The following is a 21,997-nucleotide window of genomic DNA, read 5'->3' on the forward strand; positions in this document are numbered from 1 at the left end:
CAATATCATTTGGAAACATAGATATCGCTTAACGAATCGTGGGGTACGAAATTTAAACCATGATCCTCTATGAACATAGATTCTATGATCGAGAAAGAATAGTATGAATAAGTCTCCTATAGGAAAATATAGGATACGTTGGATAGTTTTGCCATGAGTAGGAAACCCTATCCTGGAAAAGAAGCGAAGTAACGAGAAGAACTGGATAAAAGGTCATCTAGTTGATAGACACCCCGTTCTTCTTCTTTTTCTCAGCCATTTCACAAACCTTCTCCAAATACTTCACCTCTTCTTCCAACTTTCGAATCTGTGACTTCTTCAAACGTATCATATCTACACCATCGAAACGATTAATATAATCCCCATAAACCTTTTCAAACATATTTAGATCATAGCAAATACCTCTAATGCCATCAACAGCACCATCACTCTCATCAGACCCATCTCCCTTGTGAGAAAATTTGTATGTCTCTTCTCCATCGTCAGATGCACCACAGAAAGAACTCGCATACATGGGATAAGCATTTGGGGACGGTGAAGGAGCTCCAGTAGACCTAACGAATGATCTAGTATGAGCATTCCCAATACTGCTGCTTGGAGGAACGCTGAGTCTGCCTATATCGCGAGAAGACGGAGTCGGAGATGGAGTCATGATGTAGTCCATATGTCCGTTACTACCTGTTTGGATTTCTGTATCGGTGTCGGTTTCGGTTTCGTGTCCGTCTTCTTCTTCTAGGCCCAAAGCTTCGTGGACAGAAATTGATGGGGTTTGTTGACGGAATGAGGAGTTGTGAGGAGGAGAGGCGAGGATGGAGTTTTGCATCGAAGGCGGTTGAGGTGATGGGAAACTGGTCGGTGAGCAGGCGATTTGGGAAGGAGAAGAGGAAGGGTTGTGAGGGGAGGAAGAATGAGGGGGTGGTGGGGTGCGACCCTTCATTGGATCCATAGCGACAAAGATGCCAAAGGATCCAGATATCCTGGGAGGGAAAGATTAGACGAGAAGAATTATTAGGACGAAGATAGAGATGAAGATGGGGTTCTGTTGATGTGATGAGGTGGGAATTAAATAGTGGCTAGAAGACCACGATATAACGCCTAAGATGTATTTAAGTGCGTATCCTAGCTAACTTAGCTTAGGTACTAGGCTCTTACTATCTTCAATATCTTTAACATAAAACCTCTCTTGCCAGCACCTATCGTCATATTGCCCATTGCACGTTGATCGAGTTAATAACTACTAATCTATATCTACTTCGGTATTTACATACTAGTTGAATCTACTACTTAGTACTTAAGTAGTTATAATGAATAGAGTAACAAACGCAAGAAGGGTCGTCCAGATTAGGAGGAATATATACCAATAATGGGTATAACCTCATTTGAGGCTCAGCAACACATAAAATACTACAGTCGAGTCACCCCCTTCGGGCTGGAAAACATCCCATATGTATTAAGGTTCACAGGGATGATTAAGCGCCTGATGAAGCGACGGGATCTCACGGGCTATCAAGAATGGAGAAGAGATATTGACTAACGACACTGCGGTTTTGCATTTTCCATTAACTAATTATAAGCAACTATTTAAAACTACAAGCTCCGAGTTTTAAACCACTTTTCCTCGCATGTATCCAAATCAAACCGGGAAAAAAAAAAGAGGATCTCTCATGCAAAAAGATGCTTCGAGACGCCCCTGGTATTAGTATTAAAATTACATTAAGGATAGTTAGAATTATGGAGATAGTAAATGATTATACTATAGAAAGTCATTTCCATCATCCTTCTGAAATTTTTTGCGTGCGTACTACTCGTTCTCTTTCAATCTGCTGCCTACCCAATCGTCTTTTGACCGAGAATCATTATTATTGATAGGCGGTAAAACCGTCTAGTCGTAGTAGGTTGGGGGCCTGTATGGCTTTGGCTCGTACTTTGGTGGTTCGTACTTTGGTGCCTCATACTTTGGTGGCTCGTATTTTGGTGCCTCATACTTTGGTGCTTCGTACTTTGGCTTGTTGTCGTACTTTGGTGGCTCGTACTTTGGCTTGTTATCGTACTTTGGCTTATGGTCGTCATACTTTGGCTTATAGTCGTTGTGCTTTGGCTTATAGTCGTTGTGCTTTGGCTTATAGTCGTTGTACTTTGGCTTGTACTCCTTTCGTGGTGGTTGGTACTTTGGCTTATTGTCGTACTTTGGTGGTTCATACTTTGGCTTGTTGTCGTACTTGGGCTTATGGTCGTCGTACTTGGGCTTATGGTCGTCGTACTTGGGTTTGTGGTCGTCGTACTTGGGCCTGTGGTCATCGTACTTGGGCCTGTGGTCATCGTACTTGGGCTTGTGATCATCATACTTGGGCTTGTGCTTATATGCCTTGACCTGGTAGGGCTTTGGCTTCCATTCATCATATGGTGCCGGTTTCCACTCATCGTATTCCGGCTTGCGCTCGTAGGGCTTTGGCTCGTACTTTGGCTTTGGCGGTTCATACTTTGGCTCGTACTTTGGTGGTTCATATTTTGGCTCGTACTTTGGTGGTTCGTACTTTGGCGGCTCATACTTGGGCTTGTATGGCTCCGGCTTGCGCTCATATGGCTTTGGCTTGTACTCGTCATACTTTGGCTTGTACTCCTCCTTTGGTGGTTGCCAGTACTTTGGAGGTGGAGGAGGTTGATAGTATCCGTAGTTAGCCTCAGCGACAGCTTCGGGCTCAGCAACGGGTTCGGGGTTCGCAACCGGGTTGGCGGAGACCCCAGAAAGGGCGGCCATACTGGCGGTGAGAACAACAAATTTGCGAAGCATGATGGGCGATTGACTGTTCTGCTTCGTGCGAAGGCTGTTTTTATATTTTATATGATTGAAGGGCGGAAGCGAATGTGGTGCAAATACTAAAAGGTATTTGTATGATCGTTCAGAGCTCTTTAGTCCTTGAGGATGGAGATGCTGATGATGATGGAGAAAAAAAAACTGTTGAGAAGTGGGACTGAGGCGTCTATTTATGCTCCAACTTCTCGCTATTCATTGATCTTGAGAATACTCGTAGCGTCATATTCAGAGATAGCTAAGCATTCATCAATGTACAGTACATACGGCCTCGTGCTCAAAGTATGCACATACTTACACATCACGGTCTTAGTCGCTTAGTCCCACCCCCCCCCCAAATGCGCTTCATTTCCATAGCTCCTGATCGAATCCTTCGTGCTTCGAAATCAAAGCTCGCCATATTCCGTAAAATGACAATATTCCTGGACGCATTCACTTTCCGAGCATCCCGAGCCAAGGTAGCTTCATGAGCTTCCTTCCATTCAGATATTCGATTCTCTAATGTTTTCAGCGATTGCGTAGTATTGATAGCATAGTATTAACTTAGACCGGGTTAGGAACATTGTTCATCGTAATTGTTCATACTTTTTTCATTCTTTTAGGCGAGAAGGTAAGGGTTGCCGTATGTGGAAATTGCCAGGAATGTTAAAAGTACTTTTTCTCTCCCTTTCTTCATGTCGCTTGCGTGTAGCATGTGCATACTGTTTCTCAGAACGAAAAAAAAAAAACGTGACCTCATTTTCTGGTTTGCAGTGATTTTTATTTTTTTGTCCCGCTATGGAATGCGACGATTTGAAGCTTGTTTGGTGAATATGTTTGGGATGCATGCGAAATTCACTGGGCTGGTTAGTTCACATCTGACGGACGGATAACGGATGCCGGCAGAACATCGTCATCCTTTTCCTTCTTAGCTTCACAATATTATGGTATTTTCAATAGAACATTTTCCATTTAGAAACATGTTGTTGTTATTTCCGGAAAGTATTTTTTATAGCGGCCAAAATATCTTCGTCTATGGAGATGATTGTCAATATGAAAACATGGATATCGTCGGAGAATTCAGTGTCGAAACGAGGTTGTTAGACGTAATCGCCAAATGACAAGCACCTCCGCAAGATGGTGTCATAATCCTTCCCAACGAGACCAAAACTGGAAGCCAAAAAAAAATAAAAATTTTTTACTCAAGAGTCAAGAGTGAAGAAATCAATGAATGATATTTGCCCCATCATGATGAGAAATCAAAACATAGCAGCCATTGACCCTAGATGCAATTTCTTCCACTAGCCCAATATATTTCCCATTATATTCGAAGGGTCTGGAGAAACCCACTGTCGCTGTCGGTTACACGGTGTCTTCCGCTTCCCTAACCCGATTAAGGCCGTTACCGGATTTGGATGCGTTGAGAAGGTCTGGCCCCACTTTTGTTCAAGCCATGTCAGTTGGCCGGCGAGCCACAAAATCTTCGGTTCGTCGAAGTTCTTGTGAATCCTGTAAGATAAGATGTTAAATTCTGTAGTGTTACATCGGGAGCACGGTGTAGGGTGAGCATCGTGGATGGGTGGCTTTTCGCGTCTACAGAAGGCGGCTCGCCTGTTGCCGGTGAACATCCAGAGCTGTCCTTGATACTGCAGGTTTCACATCGCCATGCAGCCACATATGCAGATATGAGAGATAATCCAGGTTGAATGGTTTTTGCAAAGGCTTCAAATCTAGTCAGGATGGCCCGAGCGATTCGAGATATAAAAATTCAGCCGCTTGAGCGCCATAGATGCGTTACTACGGTTAGTGCTAAAGTTTTCTGCATTTCGATTTCGAATTTCAAATCAGCATCAATTTCAAAAGGCGAAAACATCTTAAAGGAAATTGCCAAGGTAAAATTTGAGGGTTCCCACTTGGATATTGATCGTGTCGCCACAGCCGTCAGTGCAGGTAATGACGGTTTATCCCGTAACCCTCTTTTTTCCTTTGAGCGCCCGAGCGCCCAGATAACCAGCCACTAGCGTGATCACGGACTTGAAATCAACAAATAAGGTCTCAGTACCAGCCGTTCGACGGGCTGATGCTTTGTTTGTTATACAACCCGTTTGAATGGACCTTTCCGCGTGAATTTTCTGCAGGTTTATGAGTATACTAGTACCTGTCGGCGGCATCTATATATATGCCAGGGGAAGACAAGTACCTGCCGACTAGTCGGATCCATGGACTGGATCCTGGAAACTCTTTTTTGGCCTCAATTTCTACCCGTCGACCGTTGAATATATTTTTTTCTTCTTAGGTTCTACAAGGAACCTATTCCCAACGTCTACTGGTCCAGAAGGGTTACATATACAAGCCGGTGTACCCGCAAGAGACAGAACTAACTACTAGCTCCATTATCGCCGTCGACACTATCTCACTTTCCAAAGAACAAAAAAAAGTATCAAAAGCTTCCAAAACTTTGTTTCTTTTACATTTTTATATGGGAAAAATATATTCTCTCTCTTTTTTTCAACCTACCTTAATTTCTCGCCACTTAAATTCAACCGAAAAAACTCAATCGACTCGATTGCCGAAGTCGAACTTAACACTACCCCTCCCCCTCGATCTCTTAGAATACCTTTACCAAAGTAAAGTACTACTACCATCCATGGAACATATCGGTACACTCCGTATACCCCACCCTTACCCCTCCAAAGCTCCCAACTGGACGTCTCAGATCGAGCCGTCTATTAGCCCGGTCGTAGGTATCTTCTATCGACCGTCGTTACATCGTCCGTTTCCCTTTTGAAAAAACGTTTGATTATATATTTAAACGCCAGCCATGAGATCTTACTAATCCTGAACAAGTCAAAAAATAGAACATTTCTTTAAAACAGTTCGATTTTGAACTGGGGGGAAAGCGCCTGTTGGATGTACTTCACGACTATCGACCCAAAATGTCATCCGACGCTGCTCGCTGGATTAGATACCAGAATGTCGATTGGCAGGATAAGACAGTCTTCCAGGAACCGGTGCTTGTAGTCAATATCGTATTTATGGTATTGATCTTCATAGCGTTGGGGTTGAGGTTGTATTCGAAGATTTCCGTGTTTAGGAAACTGGAGAGTGATGATGGTATGTCGCTTTGTGAATTGTTGAGATTTGGGACTATATTAAGACTGATACTTTTGATAGTGGCTGCTATTATTGGAACCGTAAGCGCATCGTAGTCGAGTTCGATGGATGAGGACTGGATACTGACGTTGAGTAGGCAGGATCTCTCGCCCTCTCTTCCGTCGCGCTACATAGTAGGTTTCTCATTCATCTCTACTGAGAAGAATACTCGAGTGTTACTAACACCACATTTTAGTGATAGGAAGTGGCTACGGCAAGCATCTCTGGGACGGCCCCTTCTCCACCATGATCCAACGTTCCGAAAAGATCATCAAAGAACTAATAGTCTGCAATATACTCCACTCTTTCTCCCTCTCTTTCGCTAAAACCTCCATAATAATCCTGTACAATCGCATTTTTGACGCACACCCCTGGTTCCGTCGGACAATGTGGTGCATTCTATCAGTTTGCTGGACAATGTTTATTCTCACAATCTTTATAAGTGTTTTTCAGTGTAATCCTATTGATGGAGCTTGGAGTTTTCGAATCATGTATCTCGGGAGGAGTAGTTGTGTGGATATGCAGGCTTACTTGTATGCTAGCACTGCAGTGAATATTTTTACGGATGGGATTGTGGTAGTTTTACCTATTGTCCCGATTACGAGGTTGAGATTACCAAGGAGGAAAAAAATTGCGGTTTGTCTGTTGTTTTTAGTTGGCGGCTTTTCATGCGCGAGCAGTATTATTCGGATGGTGAGTTTGAGGACATTACAGGATTTAGACATTACTTGTGAGTGGTTTCCCCTCCACCTTAATTTTCAAAAATATATAGCCATGATATGATCATACTAAATACTAGAATAGATACGACGGCAAACTCTCTTTTCTGGTCAGTAATAGAGGTCAATATAGCACTGATCTGTGCCTCCTGCCCCGCAATCCGTACGATCTTTACACGTCATCCAATCCCCGTAATCTCTCACTTCCTCTGCTGTGCCGGAGGTTCGGATCCAGATTGTACTAGTAAATACGACCGAAGTTCTTATGCCGTTAGAAACGGTGTAAGTCCTGGTGAAAGTCGAAGGATTACTTTTACAAGGTATGGATCGACGACATTGGGAGGCTCTTCGGGTTGTGTACATCCTTATGAAGCAGGGATGGTAGATGACTTGGAGGGCGGGAGTGAGGTGGGTAGTGTGAGAGAGTTGGAGCTGGTGGGGAGGGATATTGATGTTGAGAAGGGCGTTCAGGAGGGCGAGGTGATTGATATGGTTGATATGGAGATGCCGGTAGAGCCGGAGAGGGTTAAGACTACTTAATACGTCTACGAGGTCCTTGAATTTCTCTAATCCTGTTAACGAGGTGCACCGGTGCAGGTTCTATTTTCAAGGGCCCGGACATCCTGTCAGTTTTGCACCGTGGTCAGCTGGTTATTATATTCCTTTCTTCTTTTAATTTTTTTCTTCCTTCTTAATTTCCTCTCTACAAAAGACTCTAGTCGGGCGACTGGATAGACAGGCCGCTAGAATACGTCTGTTAGCCAATTGGCTAGCCCGAGAATTCGTGGCTTTATTTCTTATACCCTTTTCTTTCTCATTGTACGTAATTATATCTCTTTATACCCTTGGGTGGTCTTTTATTTTAATGTTTTCAAGGTTTTCTTCTCTTTCGAGCTTTACTCCTTTTCCGTCATTTTCCTTTCCTTTTCCTTCATTTTCCTTTCCTTTCCCTTTAAGATTAATGTATATACCCTAATTTCGGGCTAGGATAATGATTGTACGGATGGGAGCTCGAGATTATTTAATTATGAGCTTTTGTATAGTGGAAGGTGGTTTCTGGTGTTCGCAGATGCCTAGTTACGTATCGTAAATCAATCGATCGCGATCCTAAAATTCTGCGGATTCGATAGGATCGGACGCGTGAGGCAGGGGGCTTCCGGCTGGTCATGAAGTTAATTATTAGCAGTTGGCTAGCCGAATTCCTGCGAGAATAAATACAAATTCAGACTTTTAAGTTGTTTACTATATCACATTCATACACCGGCCGACTTCGGAAACGGATAAGCTATAAGTTTCGAAGCCCATTTAAAACATACACGATCGGAGAGTGCAGGCTAGTCTACAGAAGATCCTAAGATGTTTATACACTAGTACTAGTCATATTATAAACTAATGGGCTTTTTCATAAATTGCTATAATCCTCCTCTAGATTTTGAAAATTCAATTATGGCCGGAGAAAGCTAGATTTGAGGGCAAGTTAAGGGCCTTGTCCGGGTTGGGATCTAGGTTAGATTTAGATCGAGGTCTCAGATGGGTTGCAGATGCAATTGGCCAGTTGGCGCAGCTCGGGAAATGGATTCGTGAACCAGCTAGCGTATGTCTGAGCATCGATTGCGGAGCTGGAATTATATTTTAGATACTCGGAACCGAAAGTTACCTATATGTCCTAAGACCTAGGGATCATAGCTGTAGCTTAGATTCCTATAGCTTCTTGCAGCGCATTGCAGCTCATGAAGTTCTGAATTCTTAGGCATCGAAGAGAAAGCGTTGCTGTTGGCTTGGCGGGAGTCGAGACCGGTTCGAATGCGGACGCCGAAAGTTTTACCTCATTCAATTTCCCCATTTGTGAGGGCATCTCGATCTCGGTCTCAAGGCTGGCGACTCCGAGGAAATTGCATGATCACTCCTCAATTCTACGCCAATAGATTTCCCGCTGTCAAAAGACGGCAGATTCCGCAAACTAGCGATATCGCCAATCTGTCATTGTTTTCGATTCGATTCGCGGACCCCCACAGCAGTTGCTTAGGAATGGGGATGACTTCACGAAATCTGGAGCTCTCCCCACGCAGAGAACGAAGCTATCACTTCGCCGGGTCAGCTTACGATTGGTCGGCTAATTGGCCTGACGGTGATTCTTTCCCAGGAGAGACCTAGGGTTGCACACACGAATCCACACCGCCCCAGCCGATCGCCTACAGAGAGGCCTAAGCTAAGCAAGGTTGCTTCCATTGTGTGGTTATATCTATCACATCTCATGCATCCCAGATATTGGGAATCACAATAATGAGCTTTTTTGTTTCTGTCGGGACCAAGCTAGCTGGGTCTTGGAGCTAGGCTGGCGGAACGGGTCCAGTGGAGCTGTTCCCTTGAACCTGAACCCTGGTGTGGATTCGGATGCATTGCTATCATCCCCGACTCCACCAGGAATCCGTCTGAGCTTCCGGCTTTGACATGATAATGCTCTGTTCTATACGACTAAGGGCCTCTTTTGAGTATCAACTCCGAGTCGAATATTGGAGATTGAAAACGAAGGTATATCGGCCAGATATGGATATAGTTTTTGTTGTGCTGGCATTACCATTAGGCAGGCCCGACATGCATTGCCCAATCTGCCTGCATTCGATCCAAACAGCTCCGAGAGCCCTTGGGCGAATCCGGGCTTCCAAGCAAACGGGGCTGGACTCGAACTAAGGTGGGGCCAGAATTTACTTCCCCAACTTTAGCAAAGTTTGTTCGCTTGAGGGTGGTATCCAACTGAACACTTGCAAAAAAACCGACAGAGCTCGTGCAGCTTTTGAAACTGGGTCGACCAAAGCTTCGGGTCCATCTACATATAATGCTGTTGGTGCATCGACAGCATTTTTTTCTTGCAACTGCAGTTCAACGAAAAGAGAATATTGATTCAGTATACTGTGTATTTGCCTCATTTTTGCGAGGTTCATGGGTCTTATAGCCTTACTACAGAGTACATACCTGCAGCGGCGACCATGCCTTCTCGTCTCTTTTTCTTTCTTTCGCAAGTTATGAGCCCGTCTAGCGCCAACTGGAAACAAGGGCCCCCAACAGCCTTTCCTTTTTGCAAGTTGCTTTCCTGACACGTTATCACGAAGAAGCAAGATAAGTAACCGGCGTGAAAAGGCTCTTGCATGGAGGAGAAAATCTTGCGAGACGCACGTCGGCACTCATTTCTGTGGAGGGGCGGTAGTTTTGGTGGTTTCCCGTAGACAGAGAGGCCGCCATTGTCATCAATCATGCCACAATGCTGCCCTTCGCTTGTGATCTCCCAATCAGCTTTCGCCCAAGCTTTGCGACTTACGCTTGGGATTCTCATTTCCGTTAGAAAGATGCACCGGTTTGTCAAACTCGCTCCACAATTAAAGTCTCTAGATACGATACCAGTTAGTTAAGTTGCGGACATTCCCCAGCATTTGCTAAAGGGGGGAGAGGAACATGCGCGGGTTTTTCTTTAAGCAGGACTGTACCTAACGCCACTTGTACTCAAACCCCATGCCGATTTTGTGCATCGATAGAGGGCGAGATCATGAGTGCACAGTTCCTGTTGCAGGGAAGACGGAAACCATGCAAGTACGTGGCCCGGGTGTGGTTGTTTGAGGACCCTCCAGCCGCCTTACCTGCCCTGTCCTGCCCATGCCCACCGTGCCATGTGCCATCGCGCAAGCCAGAAGTGGGCTTTTTTCTGATTGACCAACAAGCCGGCCAGTGCGGTGCAGGTCTGTTGGATTTAAACATCCTTCAAGAAGTGCTTAATTTAAATAGGTCCGTGTGCTGCATAATATTTCTGGGGAGTAAGTTTGAAAGGAGATTTTTCTGCTACAGCTCAGTTGAATTTATATTTTCCTCCATCGCTCACATCATCGACTCCCACGACATCACCGATAAACCCAAACCGAGTGCCAAGTGCCAGCTGGAGGATAGTTAACGACCTTCTTCTTTCCTTCGGTCCGACATCAGATACCCGACATCATCCCCAGCTGACTATCGACCAGCATTCACTACTCAGTCAACTTACCGAACTTTAGGCCTGTACGCCCTGAGCACGATAATTTTAACTTCTCAAACCGGTGAAAGACCTACGACAGGACCACAAACCTCCATCACCCCCCCAACCTCCCTTTAGCTACTTCCCGAACCAGCTTCCCACCGCAACCACCACCACGACAACCACGACAACCATCCCATATCGCACACGCAATGGCGACCACAGGTTCCCCGCCGAATGTGGTCGTTGAAGGCCAGATCACGACGACACATCATCCTGAAATCGAAGCTGATGTAACTATGCCTTGTCTTCCTCTCTTTCCCTTGATCTCTTCCGATAGTATATAAATAAGTCTTGGGAGAGTTTGAAAAGTGGAATTCTGACGAGGTTATGCGACCATGCAGAGCGCCAGCGACGTCGATTCGTCATATAGTGATTCTGACCTGTATGTTTCTACCCTTTCGCGGGAATTCCTGGAGCCGATTCTGGACATCATATCTTGGGAACAGAGGTTGGCTAATGCGATTTACATATCCGCAGAGAGACCTACACGACTAGCTTGTCGGATTCAGCCTTCGACTATCAATATGAAAACGGTCGCCGTTACCATAAGTTCCGCGAAGGACGTAAGTCGCAACCACTCAACACAATCCAATCGATGTGTCGCATGCTAATGAGACCAATCAGAATATGCATTCCCTAATGATGAGGTATGAGGCAACGGGTATTTGGGTTTTGGCTGGGGAGGTTTCTAACGATGAAACTAGACTGAACAAGATCGTTTGGACATGCACCATCACATGTTGACGATTGTCCAGAAGGGAGAGCTGCATGGTGCCCCATTGGATGCGCCGCAGCAGGTCTTGGATATCGGCACTGGAACTGGTATTTGGGCAATTGAAATGGGTTAGTAAAATACTTTTTACCCCGGGAATTGAAATGCCGGTTTACTGACGTTTGCATAGCCGACAAATACCCATCCGCTGTCGTAAGTAATATTTTTGGTATGGAAGGCACGTGATTGGAAGCTGATCATCGTAGGTCATTGGCAACGACCTAAGTCCAATCCAACCCACCTGGTATGTCCTTCTGAAATTGATTCAAAGAAATTCATTATATTAATAATCAACGGTATAGGGTTCCCCCAAAGTGCGTATGCCAATTGTCATAGCTTTCGACCGATCCTTAACTAAACCGGATATTTAGCGTCAAATTCGAAATCGATGATGCAGAAAGCCAATGGACCCATCCAGACAACTCCTTCGACTTTGTCTATGCTCGTTACATGCTCGGTAGCATCGCCGATTGGCCAAAGCTCATAGGACAAGCTTACCAGTTAGTCTACTTAATTATATCCGAATGAGTCAGCCAATGCTAATCGGAGCAAATAGGGCCATTAAACCCGGCGGCTACCTCGAAATCTTCGAACCTAGCTCCTTCATCCTTTGTGACGACGGCTCCCTCCCCGAGGACTGCATCCTCCGAAAATGGAATAATCTCTTCATCGAGGCCGTCGAAAAGGCTGGCCGCTCCCTCGTTGCCGCTCCGAAACACAAAACTTGGATGGTTGAGGCCGGATTCGTTGATATCCACGAAGACATCTTCAAGCTCCCCAATTCCCCCTGGCCTAAGGATAAGTACCTTAAGGAAGTCGGGGCGTACCATATGGCTAGCTTTCTAGAGGCGTTGGAAGGATTGACGTTGAGGTTGTTCACTGGCGTCTTGAAGCTGTCACCGGAGGAGTGCCAGTTGATGCTCGTGGATGTTAGGAAGGACTTGAAGAATAGGAACTATCATACTTATTATGACTTGTATGCTCCATCCATGATTTCTCGTTATGGGGGGAAAGGTTCAGCTAACAAAATTTGAATATAGGCACCGTGTTTATGGCCGCAAGCCAGAGTAGGATGGCTCTTAAGCATTCTTTATCTTCCACACTAGAAAGAATGATTTGAGGCGACTTTTTTTTTCACGATTGAAGGCTATTGAGCGATGGAATGACCTGGCTTTTTCTTACACTGTTATTATTTTCCTAAAAGACTTTACGTGCGACATACGTTTCATGAATTGAATTCATTCCTACTTAGCCATCATGTATGTTTCTAATTTGATATAGTTCATTTTAATAGAACCAATACATTGTATAATGCCATTCATATCGTTATCACCCATGCCACGTTCATTTATAGAAATAAAGACCGAAAGATGCAAAAAGAGATAGAAAATTCGTAATTCATGTGCTATACCTAAGAAAAGGCAACGGGTATATATATATATCGATGATGTAATAGAAAAAGACAGACAAAATAGAAAATCGGGTATCTCCTCCACTATTAACTGTTACAACCTCAACTTTATTTTGCACCATATGCAGCCAAAATATACTGCCCACCGAAATACAAAACCCATCCGAATCCTCTGCTCTTCCACCCTTGCCTTGACTTCACCACCCTCTCCTCGGCCTTAGTGGAGGCTGACACTGGAGTAACAGGTTTAATCCCAAATGTATCCCAAGCAACCATAACATCTGAAACCATAAACATAAAAGCACCTAACAGACGTTCCGACAAAGCTCCTCGAGTCCCGGCTGCAGATGCGACCATGGTTGTAATGATTAATTGGTAAATTATAATCAGAGGTTTCATATCCGATGGGATCGCCATCTTAGGGATTATACCTCCGATAGTTGTGGATGAGGTGGTGGTAGAAGAGAGTAGAGGTGTTGAGGTCGTAGGTGAGTTATTGTTAGAACCGGATTTTGGAGTCGAAGGGATTGAAATCGATAGATCGGTAACACCAGAGTCGGAACGAGTATGCCTAGGGCCTTTCTTAAAGGCCTTTTGGTTCGAAAGATCTGGAAGGGGTTTTGTATCCGCCGATGATGTTGGTAATCTCGGTGAACCACTTCTTGTCCTTCCTTCTCCATTCCCAGCGGTACTCTGAAGAGGAGACGATGCATCATCTCTCCATGGTACCGGCATACCACATAAATCTCCCAAAATAATGCAAACGATGAAAACCCCGCCAAAGATCTTCCAGTCGATGTTTTCCATTACTCCTCCCTTGATAAATTGTAAAAAGGCACCGATGTATCCAGCGTGGTTGATCATAAACGCCAACATTCCGAGTTTGAACCAGATAGAATCACCTTCGTGACCTCCCGAAGGGTTGTAGTAGGATTTCTTAGAAGGGATGAGGCAGAAGTCACCGATCAGGCCTGAGATTAAGGAAAATGTGATCCACCATTTTGCGGCAAGTACTGATGGGTCGAGGGGGGTTGATGAGGGAGAGGAGAGGAGAGAACGCCAGACGAAGGCGCTGGACGCTGTCAGTTTGAAAATTGCGGAACCCAAATAGATAGCCCGGGACTCGGAGAGAATGAGAGAGGGAAGGGAGAGGGAGAGAAGGGCTAGAGGAGTTATGAGGGTTGAGAGAGTTGGCATTTTCGCGGTTCTGTGTTGGTGGTGTGGTATTTTAAAGTCGGGTTGGGTTGGGCGGTTTGGTTGAGGTTTGGCTTGTCGGAGTCGGGATGAGGATACGGTGATTGTTGGTTGGCGTTATGTTATTGACCCCTCATTCTTGCTTGAAGAATTTTTTGAATTCAATGTAGTCGAAGTAATTGTGAAGATGGTGAAGTAGAAGAAGAAGAAGAAAAAGAAGCTGAATATTATATTAAGAGAAGGAGGGAATAGGAAGGGTATATATCTCCCATGACCATTTAAACCTAGTCCCCAAGTCCCTTGAACTTTTTGGTGGCGTGGAAGAAAGGTCACAAGCTCGAAAAGCGCTTCATCTAACAAACAGGAAGAAAAAAAGACAACTCCAACAGGATGTTGGGATTGATGTTGGATAGAAAACAAGATGTGCAATTGATTAATTTTTTTCCCTTTCGCAGATGCTGATATAGGGCTAGTCTTTATGTCTTTTGAAGGTACCTAAGTGGTGGTCTCTGCCTTATAGACTGGGGGGTGGTTAGCATATGGAAGTGGGCATTTCCGTTAGATTGCGTCTTAAATGGTAAATGGGGTTCAGGCGAGACATTTTGGATTTTTTCTTATTTTTTGGATCTTAGACATACATACAGCTGGCTTTCTGCCAGTTGCTGGCTGGGGGGTAATTCATTGTGGAGTTGGGTTTTGATGCAAGTGTTTGATGTGAGACATTGGGTTTGTTTGCTGGATGCGGAGAACTCTTGAGCTTTAATTGACTGTTTGGGATCTGTTCTAGACACTTCACTGTTAAGTGGATCGATATGGCTAAGTGCCTGGGTATATAGAATCAACTTGAGGTTGGAGATATATATCATGGCTTGCATATGAAGGTTTAAATTCCGATAGTTATTCCCATCCCAGAATCTTTGAATCCTATATCGAAAGAGGCATCTCGATCGCGATCTAGCAAATAACAGATTGAAAGATTCCAGCCATATGAAAAGGTCCTGCGCATGCAAATAAGTTAAGATAGCTCTCGTCCACGTGAATCTGAGACACCCACCAGCGGATCCAGCCTGTTTTCGGCAAGAAGTGACACCGTCAATCTGAGACAGTTTTTACTTTTTGAGACAGCCGAGACCACGGCTAAGACATTTTTCTGCTTCTTCGGTTCGTTCTTCCAGATTCTTTTTTCTTGGGTAAGTGGGGAACTCGACAATATAAAACCAATACAAAGTCGGGGGCGTGCAGCCGATGATGATGGGACGTTGGTGGAGACAGTCAACTTGTCTTTAAATTCTTTTTTTCCTTCCAGAGCTCAGGAGGATTGTAATGTTGTTATTGTGATCATGATGAGAATCGTATGTTACGAGAATTCGAATGTTGGATATTGGCGAGGACAACGCAGATTTGATCAATTGAGAGGCCGCCTTGCTGGGGTTCATGATTAGACTGAGGGACTTTGTAACTGGAAAGAGTGTGACGTTTCGGCAGTATGCGGATCACGAATGTCTAATCTAGCCACATCTTCAAATGGATGTCTACGTAGCCGGTTCCTAACAGCCGTTGGTATCGATATCGCTTGTGTGTCGGAGCTAGAACCCGGAATCAGCTTGTAAATACGGAGCATTTTATGCGACCCTTCGAATTCACGTCAGCTTATGATGGAAAATACAAGCTTCTAGTAGCACGTCATCAAAGAAGACTAGGATTTTCCTCTACGATGTACGTATAGGTAAGAAGGAAAGTTAGTTCTAAAATACCTAAGTTGGAAATGTAGGATGACGAACTTGGTTCCTTTTGATTGAGTCCGTGCTTTTTCTTTTTTTTCCGTGCCGTTTTTAAGGAACATGGGCACTCGCTTGGTTCACCACTCCTGTGATCGAGAATCTGAGACATTGGTGATTTAGTTGTGTTCTCAATCTTTTTTCCCTAGCCCCCTTTACTCTTCAACTCTTGTGGAAATTAGCCTATTGGATGGGATTAAACATGCGTGGAATGCAAGCTTAGAAGTATTATTTACAATTAGAGTCTTAGAATTCAAAGCATTAGAAAGAAAGTAAGGTCTATACACATGTACATACATACATTCTACCTGCAATACATCATGCGGTCGGTTAACGGAATTACACATACATAGGCGCGGCAGAGCTGCATATGAGACTTTACGCCTCATTTGTGGTTCGAAGGTGTATGGACATACGTTTTGTTACGGATGATTTGTTTTGATTCAATTGGTATGATTATTCGGAGAAAGGACTACCGAGTCGGACTTGGTATTCGAGTGTTTCGCTTGTCGTAGGAGTACTTTTGTGGAGTCCTCTGAACGGTCCGGATGAGGTTTAGTAAATTTGAAAGAGTGAACGGAATGTTATCTGTAAACTATCGCGACAAAAGCGTTGCAGCCGAAGCTGAATCTGCTGGATTCCCCGTAAAGACCATCAAGGATATTAAGTGCACCATATTCAATTCCATCGATCGCTAAAATTTAATATTTGTGACTTTCGATGTTTAGATTTCACCAAGAATGAGAATTTACTGGCCAAGATGTCTCTGTACGTTCCAGCTGTCCTCGGTTCCCAATTCCCTAACTCATATTTATATGGTCCTATGGCCAATTGACACTGCCGATCGATGAAATAACGGCGCTGCAAGACATCGACATATGCACTCTCATCAAGACGTGCATACGAAGTCTAGAACACTTTCATTGGACTAAAAGATCTACCGATCCTCTCTTGTCCTGTAATACACGGTGTATACCCCGTACTGTTCATTCCAATACACACCTGTCTAGGCAATATCTCAGAAGTCAGACATCACTCCACATATGACCCGTGCGTAAGCATTACTGTCTGTCTCAGACCTGCTTTTCCGAGACATGCATAAAAGGCGGTGTCTTAGTTCTTTTGACAGGGGGACGGTGTTAAACACTGGAGGCGGTTTGGAAATGGGATGTATGGCGGGTATTGTGGCTGCCGGTGGGTGGTTTTGCGATTCTGGTTGGCTGAGACATATAGACGGATTGTGATACTCATATGATTGGGAGCGAAATGATACAAAGTGCTGATTTGAAAGGAACTGACATCGGTATGAAGACATATCGGTGGTTTGGGACTTTGGCCGCAGGATGCTGGGTAATGACTACCAGCATACCCAGCCATCATATGAGCTTGTGAGACTATGACTCGCTCAGATTGAAATTTCTACCAACGAAAATTGCACATGGAAGACTCCTCCGAATACTTCTACAATACACCTTAAGAACTGAGGGTAGGCGGGGCAAAAAAAAAAAAGCGAGACTGCGTTTGGATTATAATTTAACGAATTTCCGACGAACATGTTAGCCATCGATGAAGCTATTATCTAGCTTGGAGATCAAGGCCATTCTGTCACCAGCATTTTATTAGGTTTAGCGAACATCCATGATGGTAAAAAAAACCATGGTCGGAAGGCCGCAATAGACTGCTGTTACTATTTTATAGCTATAATGATCCTCCTACGATATGCGAAAGGTCTGTAACTGAGACTCCTATTATTAATACATGACATCATCTCGATCTCGCCATATACACGACCGCTTTCGGCATAAAAAGTTCTTTGTCATGTGTAGTTTCGGGTTGGTTTTGTAAGAGGAGTTGTTCGATTTTGTGAAACTTACAGTTGTACATAGATACAAGCTTAATATTTAGATATCGCATTTTCCTTAGGATAAGTTTTACAATCGGCTAGGTTAATGTATAGACAAATGCCTTCTGAATATATTGATATATTGAGGCGCCTGCTATCCAAATACGCGTCCATGTCTTTGCTGGATTCATCAACTTGGGGAAAATATATTCGGATATACCCGAGAACTTAGCAGCTGGCCCTTCCTCCATTGCTCCTAAGAGAATATTGATTAATCCGTGCTCGTCAAATCACTTTCTAAGATAACCCTACGAGATTCACGCTTGTTTTGCTTTGCTTTGGAGATTTTTTTTCATATGCGTAGGTCGAACTAGCCGAAGACTTGAAACCATGGGTAAAAAGGATTTTTGGAACCCAGGAATATTATGGTGTGCATGTACGGAGTACATGTGTCGGTTTTCGAACTTTCCGAGTCGGCGCCAAGGCTTTATGCTGCTAGCTGCGCGCGACGCTAGCCCTCGACATGGTATAGCTCCACGAAATGGAGATTCCATTGAATTCACAAACCTTATTTTTTGGGGCAGTCACCTGAAACTAATCAATTGTTCAGCTGAGATTTTAGCTACTATGTGGGATCTAAGATGGGTAGCAAGGGCTGAAAATTCGTCAGAGGGTGGATGCATTGGTAATTGGTTTTCAACCTATTAATCAATTGATCAACTCTTAAGGTTGATGATAAAACACATTATCCCCAAACAAAACCAAAGACCCCAGCCTGTCAAGTCCCCATTCTTGACCGCTTCCAAATTACGACACCTCCTAGCTAACACATATTCATTAAATTAAAAATTTTGGATCCCCAATTCTTCGGCGAGGATAGTCGCTGCCTTCTCTCCTACGAGTAATGCAGTTGCATAAGTATTGCCGGATATGTTCGATGGCATGATGGAAAGATCTATTGTTTTGCGAAACTTCGTTAGGAATGGAATAGTGATAAGTTAAAGGGCGGCGCAAAACTTACCCGCGACTTTCAACCCCTCAATGCCATATACGTTTAGCTTCCCGTCTACGACACCACCATCCTTAAGTGGCTTCATAGCGCAGGTACCGCAGCTATGCCATGTCGTCGCTACGGTGTCTCGAATAAAGTTCTTGATCGCTTCATCATCTTCCGCGTCATATTGTGTCACCGCACCATTAGCGGTAGGGTAATCCCATTTGCTACCCTTGCTACCTTCTCTAAACTTTGGCCCCAAAATAACATTCTCAGCTCCTCCAACAAACGACTTCATACGACGGACGATCTCGCGTTGGCGTTTATACCCAATTACTAGAGCATCGAGATCCCAGTCATCACTAAGTATTCCAGAGTCAAAATCTCTTTCATCATCAACATTTGGACCAGTTACATGGATGTATCCTCTACCGTAAGGATACGAAAGGAAGATAGCAGATGTCATGTATTGTGATACAGGAAGAACTGAGTGGTCGCCGAAGTGTATTGGGCCAAACACTGCAACCATGAGTGGACGTTCGGGACGAGATTCATAATCACGTCTCCACAGCTTCTTGAAGGACTCGGGCGCAGACGCAATTTCCGCCTCGCTAGGGCGCACTTTAGCGGCAACATCCATGGCTGACCAGGCGATTTGGTTTGAACATCCGGGTTTGGAGAATGCATCAATTTCGGCGTCAAAACTGCGGCGGCCGTCGAGGAATGGGTCGAAAGACTCTCCCTCTTTTAGGGTGGAATCGTATGCCATAAGATAGAGATTATGGTCCATGTAATTCGTACCGACGCCGGGGACTTCAGCTACAACGGGTATACCAGCCTTATCAAGAACTGATTTGGAGCCGATACCCGATCGCTCGAGGATGCAGGGAGTACTTAGCGAGCCCGCAGATACGACAACGTATTTCCGGGCTTTGATAATTTTGGGATTTGCGAGAGCCTCGGTTGCTGGTGTTATTGTTTGAACGCATATATTTGGAATGCATTCTACACCTGTCGCGCGACCGTTGGAGGTGATAACTTTTACGACTTTATGTTCTGTGAGAACTTGTAGACCAGTGCGGTTCGATTCTAAAATAGGGTGGAGAAGGGCATGGGCGGCGTCTTGACGGCGGCCGGTAGTAGGGTGGATCCATTTAAGCCATTTCTAGAAGCTAGGGTCAGCATATAGTCATGGACTTGATTTGCGGGTATGCAAGCGCACCTGTATACCATTGGCCTCCGTGAGATTGTTCGCATCAGGTACTTCCTTGAGCCCTGTTTCGGCGGCGGCACGGATGCAGTCATCTTGGAAGCCCTTTGACGCATAGCCACCGTGTGAAACGTGGAACGGACCTTCGTAGCCGTGGACGGACTTGTCGATACCCGGGTGGTCATGGTGGAACGTCTCCATCTGCATTTTGTCAGCATGGCCCTCCATAGGAGTGTAAAAGACCTTTCCATACCTTCTTAAACAAAGGGAGTAAATCCTTCCCTGACCATCCCTCAGTCTTCCAATCGTCATAATCAATCCCTTGACCTCGGGTATACATCATAAAATTGATACTGGAGCTGCCACCCAAACAACCTCCAATTGGAACGATAGCTTCTCGATTGTTAAGCTTTTCACTCTTCTTGGATTTGTGAAAGGTAGTGGTTTGGGCACCGGGGATTAGATGGCTAAGATACATGGCGGGGTGGACGACGTTGGGGACATCTTTGTTATTGATACCGGCCTCGATGACGAAGATGGAGAGGCTGGGGTCAGCGGCGGCGAGGCGTCCAGCTAGAGTACAGCCGGCGGATCCACCTGTTGAACTGGTATAAGCAGAGCCCTAATGAATACTCTATATGCATGGAGGGGAGTATAAAATACCTCCAGCGACAATGATGTCAACTTCGTCGGGGAAATGTGCGGAGTTGCTCGAAATGTTCGACATATTTCGACCAGTAGACGAGACAAGATCGGAAAGGTTCAGTGTCGTGGGCGGCGTTCACAATTATATGTCTGCCTCGATATAGCGATTTTGGTCTAAAGAATTACTAGATCTTAGGGTTACCGATCGATATTGTGCTTTGGAACGGGAAAAGTGGACTGGTATATATACCTCGAACATTGATAGCTACAAAGCATCTTCCTTGCAGTACTATCGCCTTGCGTTAGCTTCAGTGGCAATCCACTTCTGATATCATATTTGTTATGTCTTAACAGATTAGGTGATAGGTGATAGCACCTGCACCCACATTTCTTCTTTCTGTTCTTCATCCCGCCCCCGAGTGCTCCTGTCGCACAGCATGGTGAACAGAAAGGCTGCCCCGAAAAAGAAGTATTTCAACCGAAGTAACGCTAGCGGAGTTGACTTTTACTTGATCACATCAACTTAGATACAAGATTAGCGGACCAATGGAACCGATCGTCGACATACTAACAGTGAGTTTCTCCCCTCGAACCATTATTTCTGCCGGAGTTAGAGAAGTTTCAAAGAGGAAGGTCAGTTTCAACGGTTTAAATTCCCCTACCAGTACCAAGCGTCGGTAGTAATTGCTAGCCGACGCCTTTTTGGCGGAGATTGGCGAGGCCCCATATGCAACCCCATTTTGCGGGGTTGGATTTTTGGTCTAACCCCGATCTCAAGAGATCTTTGGGAGCTAGGGCCTCCAAAGTAAGGGCGGCAACCACCGTGCAGCTATTCTGAAGCCGGTCCAATGGAAAGGGGCCAGGGAGGTCGGGAGGCTTACCGCCCAGGGTTTTGTATCGCGCGATATATGAAAGGCCATATAACATGTGCTACGTTATGCGAGCCGTTTGATGCACTGCAGGACCGAGCTCGCGAAAGTCTGGATCTCATCTAGATGCATCTTTTGTGTTGCATGTGGGTGGTATCGAATGTGTGAACATGTCTCTGGTTCGCTATTGTGCTGTGCGGGGTGGGCAAGTTGGACATTTTGTTTGAGACGATCTGAGGGAGGTGCAGCTAGCTTTCTAGCGTCTGCGAAAAACAGGTATTTCTCTGCCTATTCTAATGTACTATGGCGGCACGGTACGTTGAAGTTGAGGCCTATAGGATCCGCCTGGTGATGCTTATGCCTGCAAGTGTCGAGCAAGTGTCGAAGGTACCCACTTGGGAACTGGTTCTGGTTAGCGTGGTATATGGTTGGACCTGCCAAGCCTAGGTTTTGTGATCGATTCGGTCTCGGCAAGTGCGTGGGGGATACGTAACGTTGGCATTGGTATGGAACTCTAAACTTCCCAAATAGTTCAATAGTTTGTTTGCGATAGTT

General features: G+C 44.9%; 6 protein-coding genes across 6 annotated transcripts; 2 read left to right on the top strand and 4 right to left on the bottom strand.

Annotated features, from left to right (window-relative positions):
• Positions 1–217: 217 nt before the first annotated feature.
• AOL_s00110g305 (uncharacterized protein) lies at positions 218–946 on the bottom strand (the record flags this gene model as incomplete). Its single annotated transcript, XM_011126995.1, has 1 exon — positions 218–946. One exon carries the CDS (start codon positions 944–946, stop codon positions 218–220), a length of 729 nt encoding a protein of 242 aa, XP_011125297.1.
• A 936-nt stretch (positions 947–1,882) lies between these two features.
• Positions 1,883–2,791, bottom strand: AOL_s00110g306 (uncharacterized protein; the record flags this gene model as incomplete). Its single annotated transcript, XM_011126996.1, has 1 exon — positions 1,883–2,791. The coding sequence occupies one exon, from the start codon at positions 2,789–2,791 to the stop codon at positions 1,883–1,885; it is 909 nt and encodes a 302-aa protein (XP_011125298.1).
• Positions 2,792–5,727: 2,936 nt separating this feature from the next.
• Positions 5,728–7,203, top strand: AOL_s00110g307 (uncharacterized protein; the record flags this gene model as incomplete). Its single annotated transcript, XM_011126997.1, has 5 exons — positions 5,728–5,905; positions 5,966–5,985; positions 6,042–6,078; positions 6,141–6,674; positions 6,749–7,203. The coding sequence occupies 5 exons, from the start codon at positions 5,728–5,730 to the stop codon at positions 7,201–7,203; spliced, it is 1,224 nt and encodes a 407-aa protein (XP_011125299.1).
• A 3,672-nt stretch (positions 7,204–10,875) lies between these two features.
• Positions 10,876–12,569, top strand: AOL_s00110g308 (uncharacterized protein; the record flags this gene model as incomplete). Its single annotated transcript, XM_011126998.1, has 11 exons — positions 10,876–10,956; positions 11,068–11,108; positions 11,204–11,289; positions 11,351–11,373; positions 11,431–11,569; positions 11,629–11,651; positions 11,705–11,742; positions 11,801–11,812; positions 11,870–11,998; positions 12,055–12,474; positions 12,539–12,569. The coding sequence occupies 11 exons, from the start codon at positions 10,876–10,878 to the stop codon at positions 12,567–12,569; spliced, it is 1,023 nt and encodes a 340-aa protein (XP_011125300.1).
• A 448-nt stretch (positions 12,570–13,017) lies between these two features.
• AOL_s00110g309 (uncharacterized protein) lies at positions 13,018–14,106 on the bottom strand (the record flags this gene model as incomplete). Its single annotated transcript, XM_011126999.1, has 1 exon — positions 13,018–14,106. The coding sequence occupies one exon, from the start codon at positions 14,104–14,106 to the stop codon at positions 13,018–13,020; it is 1,089 nt and encodes a 362-aa protein (XP_011125301.1).
• Positions 14,107–18,566: 4,460 nt separating this feature from the next.
• AOL_s00110g310 (uncharacterized protein) lies at positions 18,567–20,655 on the bottom strand (the record flags this gene model as incomplete). The annotated part of the gene is made up of 5 exons (XM_011127000.1): positions 18,567–18,679; positions 18,746–19,883; positions 19,941–20,129; positions 20,182–20,525; positions 20,592–20,655. The coding sequence occupies 5 exons, from the start codon at positions 20,653–20,655 to the stop codon at positions 18,567–18,569; spliced, it is 1,848 nt and encodes a 615-aa protein (XP_011125302.1).
• Between the last annotated feature and the right edge of the window lie 1,342 nt (positions 20,656–21,997).

This window comes from Orbilia oligospora (genome assembly GCF_000225545.1).
Source record: "Orbilia oligospora ATCC 24927 unplaced genomic scaffold scaffold00110, whole genome shotgun sequence".
Taxonomy (NCBI): Eukaryota; Fungi; Ascomycota; class Orbiliomycetes; order Orbiliales; family Orbiliaceae; genus Orbilia; species Orbilia oligospora.